This window comes from Lipotes vexillifer, unplaced genomic scaffold, assembly GCF_000442215.2.
Source record: "Lipotes vexillifer unplaced genomic scaffold, Lipotes_vexillifer_v1.1 scaffold61, whole genome shotgun sequence".
NCBI classification, from domain to species: Eukaryota; Metazoa; Chordata; class Mammalia; order Artiodactyla; family Lipotidae; genus Lipotes; species Lipotes vexillifer.
The window spans coordinates 697,198-706,332 of NW_006787051.1; the positions used below are offsets into that span (position 1 = coordinate 697,198).

The 9,135-nt window shown below is 39.4% G+C and overlaps 1 protein-coding gene across 1 annotated transcript; it reads left to right on the forward strand.

Moving 5' to 3' along the window:
- Positions 1 to 7,843: 7,843 nt before the first annotated feature.
- OR10A5 (olfactory receptor family 10 subfamily A member 5) lies at positions 7,844 to 8,897 on the forward strand. Its single transcript, XM_007459830.1, has one exon. The coding sequence runs from the start codon at positions 7,868 to 7,870 to the stop codon at positions 8,819 to 8,821; it is 954 nt and encodes a 317-aa protein (XP_007459892.1). The 5' UTR covers positions 7,844 to 7,867; the 3' UTR covers positions 8,822 to 8,897.
- Positions 8,898 to 9,135: the final 238 nt, after the last annotated feature.

Here is a 9,135-nt window from a genome sequence, read left to right on the forward strand (position 1 = left end):
ACGGGCCCAGCCGCTCCGTGGCACGCGGGATCCTCCCAGACCGGGGCACGAACCTGTATCCCCTGCATCGGCAGGCGGGACTCTCAACACTGCACCACCAGGGAGGCCCATCACAATTTTTAAAATAGGTACTTGTTTCAAAAAAGCAAGTAACTTGTTTAATTGTCACAGCAATTTAAGTGTCAGAGCAAGAATATTCATCTAGGTATGAATCCAAAATATCATGTACTTTAAGATTGGGATTGACATATGTACACTAATATGTATAAAATGGATAACTAATAAGAACCTGCTGTATAAAAAAAAAATCAGGAAATTCAAAAAAATAAAATAAAAAAAATATTGCATATTCTTTCTTTTAAAATACAGAGGTAGAAGCTCAAAAGAAGTTGTATGAAATAAGTAAATAAAATAATGTTTTACACGGAGATTAAAAGAGCTCTTAGGAGAGTGAAAATTAGCAAAGAAAACAAAACACAACAAAAAACAGTGTTGAGATCAACTTCAGTGGAAATTATCTGATCTATTGTGTGATGAGCTATTTCTTTAGGAGAACTAAAAGTACTTATAAAATTACTTTTATTTTCTGAATGAAGAAGATACCTGGCACAGAGTAAGTGTTCAATAAATGGTAGAAATTATTATTAACCTGTTGTATCTTTACACAATTTTTTCTGTCTAAAATTCCTCCCTCTCACCACCTCCTCCCCATACTAAGTTAATTTATACTTATCTTTAAACATTCAGCTCAATTTTATTCTTTGGAATACAATTCTAAATGTTTTTCTTCTAGAAACACTTCTAATTCCCCTAGACAAAGCTGAGGTCACTTGCCTTTGTCATACATATCTTGGTCTTATATTACTACTAAAGCATTTAAGATAATGTAATTAATTGTATATTACATGCATATCTATCAGGTGAGTATAAGGACAACCTCTCATTATGTTCAAATTCCTTTGCCTGGCACTCACTAATACTCAATAAATGTCGAAATGAATGATGAAGTCCCAGATCATTACATCTAGCAGTGATCTCTCACCCAAATGTGTTTCATGTTTCCACGTGCCTCCAAGACATTTCTGCTTAGGCAGCAAGGTATCTATCTAGCACAATGCTCTCAAACTAATGTATGAAATAAACTTTTATGAAGGATGCTTCCTTCTCCCTAATAACAGTGACAATAAACACAGCAAAGATATTTTCCACTAATTTTCTCCCCCAAATGATCTTTTGCTTGTAAATATGTTTTCCTCAAAGCCCCCCAAATTTTAACCCCCAAAGCCCACCAGAATTGTTATCCGAAATGTCCACAAAAAGATGTAAACTTGACTATCCCTTTACTAGTAAACATACGTTGTTTGTGAGGGTTTATTTCCATACACTGATATAAACAAGTCACCCAAAAGTGATAACTATCTGCTCTACTCCAAAGTTTTAAACAATTTATGTTACCCATAACGTAATGTATGAGGACACTTTGAGTACCAACAATCAAGGATGAATGATGCACCCATGAGTTCATAGAAAGAGAAAGAGGTGCACTTGAGCACTCAGGCACCCTACTCAGCATAGAAGTCCAAACCATGCAGAACATGGATTAAGGATCGGAGCTTGTTGAAAGCGTGCTGAGCTGGTTAGCGGAGGGTTACCTACAGATGGTAAGTCAACTCCAACCCCTGTGTGGTATGCCTACATGATGAAATTCTGAACTCATGGTTACTTTGAATAAAACACAAACTCATTCTCCAGTCACTACATCTAGTCAATGTTTTTCTTATTATTTACCCTTCTTTTTAATTTAATTTTCCATTGATTTATTTTTACATTCCGTCAGGGAACATGTATATACCGAGTTCTGAGAGTACGATGGTGAACTTATGTGCTGCTGTTTAGTTAGTGCTCATCCAACTAAATGGGTCAGAGAAGTAAACAGATGACTATGAAATTAAAACGTCATTCAAGGTACTTTCTCTGCTCTAATGCTACAACTTGATAATCGGTATCATAGGAGTATACAACCGGTCTTCAACTCCTGCAGATTCTTCCTTGGCAACACTTTTCATTCATCCCTGTTAATTCCCATTGCCATTGCCATTGCCATTGGCTTGTTACTTATTCCTCTTTTTGATTCCCCCTTTTGTTGCCATATTCTTTCACTTAATCAGTGAACATTTACACACTGAATCTTGAAGGTACAACAAAAAATGAACAAGGTGCTGCCCTCTAAGAGCTCCCTATGCAAAGTGCTTTACTGTGTAATAGTTCTACACTTTGATAAGTGCTATCATGGAACTATTCAACCAGTCTCTAAATCCTGCTAATTCTTCCTTGGCAAAATTCTTCCACATCCTTTGTTTCAATTCTCATTTACATTGCCACTGCCATTGGTCTAGCCAGGCCATTGTTCCTGAATTATTACTGTATAAGCTTCCTCACTATTCTCATGGCTTGCTTGCTTTCTTCCCAATCGTCCTTTACACTCACTGCTAAGTACTGATTTACAGAATCCCTCAATTAAGAGAGGGTTAAACAAAGAATTCACAAATAAATATATAATTATGCAATGCTACCACTGCTATGAAGTAAACTAATAAAATTCTCATAAGAAGAATAAATGGGACTCCTAATACAAGGAGGTCAGGGAACTCTTTTCTGAGGAAGTAACAACAGAAGATCAGAAAGTGGTATCAGAAAATTGAGTAGGAGTTAACCAGGTGAAAATTAGGAGGAAAAACATTAGAATCGAATGAATTAACCTATGCAAAGATCCTAATGCAGGAAAGTTTAGTGAATTAGTGGGAAAAAAGGAAGCCAATCTGACAAACATTAAGTGTAATTGCAGAAACGGTGATGATAGCAGTAATCAAAGTGATGTGGTCATCTTACAGTCAACTGGAATGCCCCTTCCTCTCCCTGATGGAAACCTTCAAGTCTCAAGTCAAACAGTACTTTGATGAAACCTGCTTTGTATGACATACACCAAGGCTTGGAATGTTTTCTATACTTAATCGCATTTCCTTTTCACAACAAGTATTGGGACATGGAGTAATTTTAATATCTTTCTCTAGGTCATAAGGCTAAAAATTAATAGGGGAGGAACCAGAATAAAAGTGTTGTTTTGTTTCAAGTGTCTTTTATTTTTATTAAAAATTTAATAAATGTGCATAAAATTAATTAAGTACAAAATAATATACAATCAAAATATCTCCCTCTCAGGGTTGACCTCTGTTCTTCCTCACTTTCCTTGCCCAAAGACAACAACTATTATCAATTCTTTGTGTATCTTTTGAGAAATTTACTCTTTACATATTTTATATGTAGGTTTATAATATTTCTATTAAATAGATGTAATTTGTGTAATGTGTATACAATCTCCTTCACCCTGCTTTTTTTCAAATAAAAATTTATCTTGGAGTTTATCCCACATTAATATATTCACAGTTACATAGTATTGCAATGGAAAACCTACAATTTTTAATCAGTTGCCTATTGATGGAATTAAGACAATTTTTACAATATTTTACTGTTAAAAATTGTACTATAATAAGAACAGTATAACCTTTCCTGTGTCTAAAATTGTATGACTCTTAAAGCCTGAATCACTAGCTCTATCCTGTACTGCTCTCTAGGCTTCTCAAAAGCCAGTAGCCTCAAGTCACTTGATCAACCTTTGGACAAGGGTTTATACCTTCTGCTTGTACAACTTCCTTAACAATGACCAGCCTACTATTAACAAAAAGACAAAAAGATCCTGTAATAAAGGAAGTCTATTTAATTGAGCCCTTTCTTTCAGCAGTTTTCTATTTCTTCCATCCTGGATTTTGTGTATAGCAACTACTTAGTCTTAAGTTCTTAATTGTTTATTTGTTCAATGCCTGACTTCCCCCATTTGAATGTAAACTTTACGAGCACAGGGACTTTGTTTTGTTCATTCCTCTCTCTAAGGGTTTATAACAATGCTTGTCATGTAGTAATTAGTCAATAGTTGTTTTGAACAATTACTGGCTCTTGGGAAAGTTATTATAACATTATATTCATGATATAGTAATATATATGCTGTAATAGAGTACATTAACATCCTTGTTAATATATCCCACCCCATCATACCAACCCTGTAAAATAAGCATATTATCTTTGTCTAAGCAATATGGAAATGAAAACTCAGAAAGTTTAATAAAATTGCTAGGCATCACAAACCAGAGAGTTCTAGTGCTGGGGTTCACTTAGGTCACTCAGAATCCAAAACGTTTGTGCTTTTCTCTACACAATCCTACATTCCTAGAGTACGGTTTTCCTTTCTTGAATTTCATCCAATTGCATCTGACGTTCTTTAGGGTCCCAAAGGACAGTGGAGTCAAGAAAGGTCAGTACCCTTGAGGAAGGGAAGGAAGAGGAGCTAAGGTGAGCCCAGAAACACCTGGGGGAAAATACAGATGCCAGCCCTTCACCTGGCCCTGAGGACAAAAGAGGCATAGCTGGGAATAGATCTCCTAAGTCAGGACTGGGAGCATGGCCAACCCATATAGTCTGCTCACTCACGCCTGACACAGAGAAGGCAGCAGTGACCTGGATTCAGGTCCAACTGCAACTGCACCTCAGATGGAACTCAAATCCACAATCTTAGGGCCGAAACATCACAACTCATCTCAGGACTTAATGAAGCTCAGGTTCTTTATGTCTTGGCACAGAAGGAATTCAGCAAGAGGCAAAGTGATAGGTAAGAAGTAGATTTATGCTTGTGGCAGGCAAGAGGGCTCTGCCCCCAGAACTAAGTGGACTACATTTTTATAATCAAAGGAAAAGTGGGGAGGGAGAGAAGACCACTTTCTTCCTCTTCCTTTGTAAAGATGTTTCAGGAAAATAGGGCACAAGAGGATGGTCATGTCCCAGGTCTCAGGCAAGTTCCTGGGATATGCCACCAAGTGAGGGTCCTTGGCTTCATGTAGGAAAGAATTCAAGAGTGATCCATAGTAAAGTGAAAGCAGGTGTATTGCGAGAGATACACATTCCATAGGCAGAATGAGGTCCAACTCAGAAGGCGAGAACGGTCCTGAAATATGGGGTGACTAGCTTTTGTGGCCTGAGTAATTTCATAGGCTAACAAGTGGGAAGATTATTCCAACTATTTTGGAAAAGGAGCAGAGAATTCCAGGAGTTGGGTCATCACCCACTTTTTGGCATTTTACTGTCGGCCTCAGAACTGTCATAGTGCCTGTGGGGTGTCATTTAGCATATGCTAATGTAGTACAGTGAACACATTGTAATACAGTACGGCTCAAGGTCCACTGGAAGTCGCATCTTCTGCCACCTCGGGCCTGGTTGGTTCTAACCAGTTTTTGTCATAACCGATTTTTCTCAATGGCTGTGTTATTCTTTAAGGATTGTGCCCTGTTTCATTCCCTCCTGTCTCACAGCTGTTAATTGTTCATCCAGGGCAGGAAGTAAGACCTCCCTGATTCCTCTTCTGATCCTTCTGACAGCCGAACCAGAGTTCCTCAAACACTCAGGGGCGTGCATGAAGCATAGGTGTCAGGCAGAGCTGAACAAGGCAGATCTCCCTATTGGGCACAGGTAAGGCTCTTACCAAGGGATGAATCAACCAGGGGCCCCTCTCCAGATTCGGTTGCTCAACTAGACAAGGTTTGGCAGGGTTTGTCATGACACCTAATTCTATTCCTATGTCCACACTGGAAAGATCTTATCATTTTTCACCTTCCTGTGCCTCAGTTTCCACTTTCTGTGTCATAAGATAAGTGAGATCTGAGACCACAAGAAGACTGAGATTACCCAGGTTATTTTCCAGTTCTGACTCAGAAGCATTCTGGCTCAGAAAAATTCCAGTCTCTGCAGTTTTGACAGAACGTATACCTCCTGAAGTCTTGACTATCCTCTAATTAACTCAGGGAAGACTTGCCTCACTGGAACATGCACAAGGTAGATCACATCAAGTACGCTATTTCTTTAGGACAATTCTATGGGTGCAGAAAGCCTAGAAGAGAGGGTTCCTCCTCCTGGGGCAGCTAATGATTAGCAGAAGAATGTTATTCTGGAAGTTCTGGAGGGACTAGCAGGGAGCCTGAAATGTCTTTTGATTGTGTATGTGGTTTTGCTTTTTTGTTTTTATTTGTTTCCTGCCTGAATGCTTAAAGGAAATTTTCCCTATCCTAAACATTTTTTTAAATAGCACAAAGATCAAGACATATATTTCCATTATTTTCTGTGTGTGTGTGTATTAAGGAATGCTTTCAGTTAAAAAAAAAAGTTAGCTCAGTGATTTTTATTTTTTATAATATTTTCACAATTTCAATTTTATATTTTCATAATAATGTACACCCTAGATGTTCTGCACATCTTTAGCCAACTTCATTTTCATCCCTGTTGCTTAGAAAGCCATCAGAGAATTTATTAGGTGTCCCTACTCCTTATACATTCACCCCAACAAGATACTGTATACTTACTGTATCAAGACCTTCATTGTGATTTAATATAATTGATTATTTAAATATCTCCTCCATTAGATTCTAAGCTTCAGGGAGAAATCAATCATCACATTGCCAGTACCTCAACAGAAGTGGAATAAATATTGAATTTTTTCATAGCGTTTAAGATTCCAGCTCTTATTTAATATAGTCCAGGTTAATTGTTTATTCATGAGTATTTCAAATATTCACTCTAATGTTCTTATTTTTCACGGAATTTTTGTGGGAATATGTTTCTTTTTACCAATTTGTCTACTTTAGAAAGAGAAGTAGTTGGAATCTCCTGGGACACACTCACTATCTACTTAGTTGTGCTACAGTACTCCTCTCAGATCTTAATTTTGAAAGCCAGTGGATATTCTGGGTCCTGATAATGAAATGTCAATTACAGCTTTGCTGGACTGAGGAGAAAGATCCTAAGGCTGTTACTTCATAATCTGATTAGGAAGAAGGGATAGGCATTATATGATATAAAATACTATACAGCTCTTACATTGAAAGGAGGGAAAAAAGTGTATTAAAACTACTACATTCTATAGACATTCTTCCTATGCACCTCCTTGCCACTTTTTCTCCTATTTGAGTCGCCTCAAAACAAAACATGAAAAAACACGACTTTTTCTACTATATACACTCTCAAGTTATTTTAGGATTGAAGTCTTTAAATGTATACAAAAAAGGTAAGTACAGCTTTGGGCAGTAGATGGAGAAGATAAACACCATGAATCTTTGAAGAAGGGGGATATATAATAGGTATACATGGAAAATTTATACTGTTTTCCATCTAACTCCACTCCATTTCCTCAGGACACCTTTCATTTAACCCTGCTAAAAAGGTATTAAGTGTGCAGCAGAAAATGGGTGTGTGTGAATGATCCGAGTTGTTTTAGCAAATACGGTAACGAAGTGGAAAATGGATCACAAAGAATAAGAGTGGGGAACAATAAGCCATTTCCCATTTCAGAGCTCAGGCTCTGGCCTTTCTTCCTTGTGGTTTTTTTTTTGTGTGTTTTTTTTTGGGGGGGTTACGCGGGCCTCTCACTGTTGTGGCCTCTCCCGTTGCGGAGCACAGGCTCCGGACGCGCAGGCTCAGCGGCCATGGCTCACGGGCCCAGCCGCTCTGCGGCATGTGGGATCCTCCCGGACTGGGGCACGAACCCGTGTCCTCTGCATCGGCAGGCGGACTCTCAACCACTGCGCCACCAGGGAAGCCCCCTTGTGTCTTTATTCTTAGACAACACAAGGCCCTTTCTCTTGCAACTGAAATCCTGATCTTGCCTCTTTCCCTGACACTAAGAAGGAGTCTGAAACAGAAATCCAGAATCTGACTCTTCCAATCGAGAATGTCTCTCTATGACCACAGCTCGGAATTCATTCCTATATCAATGGCTGAAGGAAACTGGACAAGAGTTAGTGAGTTTAACCTCATGAGTTTCTCTTCCCTACCTAGTGAAATACAGTCATTACTCTTCCTGATATTTTTAATCATCTACCTGGTCACCCTGCTGGGAAACAGCCTCATCATTCTGGTTACCTTGGCTGACCCCATGCTGCACAGCCCCATGTACTTCTTCCTCAGGAACTTGTCTTTCATAGAGATTGGCTTCAACCTAGTCATTGTGCCCAAGATGCTGGGGACCCTGATTGCCCAGGACACAACCACCTCCTTTCTTGGCTGTGCCACTCAGATGTATTTCTTCTTCTCCTTTGGGGTTTCTGAATGTTTCCTTCTGGCCACAATGGCATATGACCGCTATGTAGCCATCTGCAATCCCTTGCACTACCCAGTCATCATGAACCCTTGGACATGGGCAAAACTGGCTGTTGCCTCCTGGTTTCCAGGCATTCCCATGGCTACTGTGCAGACCACGTGGCTCTTCAGCTTTCCATTCTGTGGCACCAACAAGGTGAACCACTTCTTCTGTGACAGCCCACCTGTGCTGAGGCTGGTCTGTGCGGACACGGCACTGTTTGAGATCTACGCCATTGTTGGAACCATTCTCGTCGTCATGATACCCTGCTTGCTGATCCTATGTTCCTACACTTGCATCATTGCTGCCATCCTCAAGATTCCATCAGCTAAAGGGAAACACAAAGCCTTCTCTACCTGCTCCTCCCACCTCCTTGTTGTCTCCCTTTTCTATGTATCTTTAAGCCTCATCTATTTCCGCCCTAAGTCCAATAATTCTCCTGAGAGCAAGAAGGTGCTATCACTGTCCTATACTGTTATGACTCCCATTTTGAACCCCATAATTTACAGCCTGAGAAATAACGAGGTGAAGAATGCCCTTGGCCGGACCTTCTACAAGGCCCTAGGCCTTAGAGACTGCTTCCCATAGACATTAAGAAAAAGACTAAAGTCTTTCGAATAGGGAACAATCAGTTTGATATTTAGAATTCCTCTGCCTCTGCCTATCTCCATTGTGATGAAACCCAGCTGCTGAAATGACTATTGGAAAGCTCAGTGAAAACAGCACAGAGGTAGTTTAGACCTGTCACTACCACCTGGAAACCTCCTCTGCCTGCCCATTATGGACTTACATTATTTTTCTTATCATCATTTTAACACTTCTGTGGCCAAGTAATTCCAGATATTCACATTCCTGTGTGCACACTGTGAACAGTATGAAACTGCTTATAATCCTAACATGGG

Bases quoted from the DNA above. Each gene is read 5' to 3' on its own strand.
- OR10A5 (XM_007459830.1), top strand. From the start codon at position 7,868: ATGGCTGAAGGAAACTGGACAAGAGTTAGTGAGTTTAACCTCATGAGT.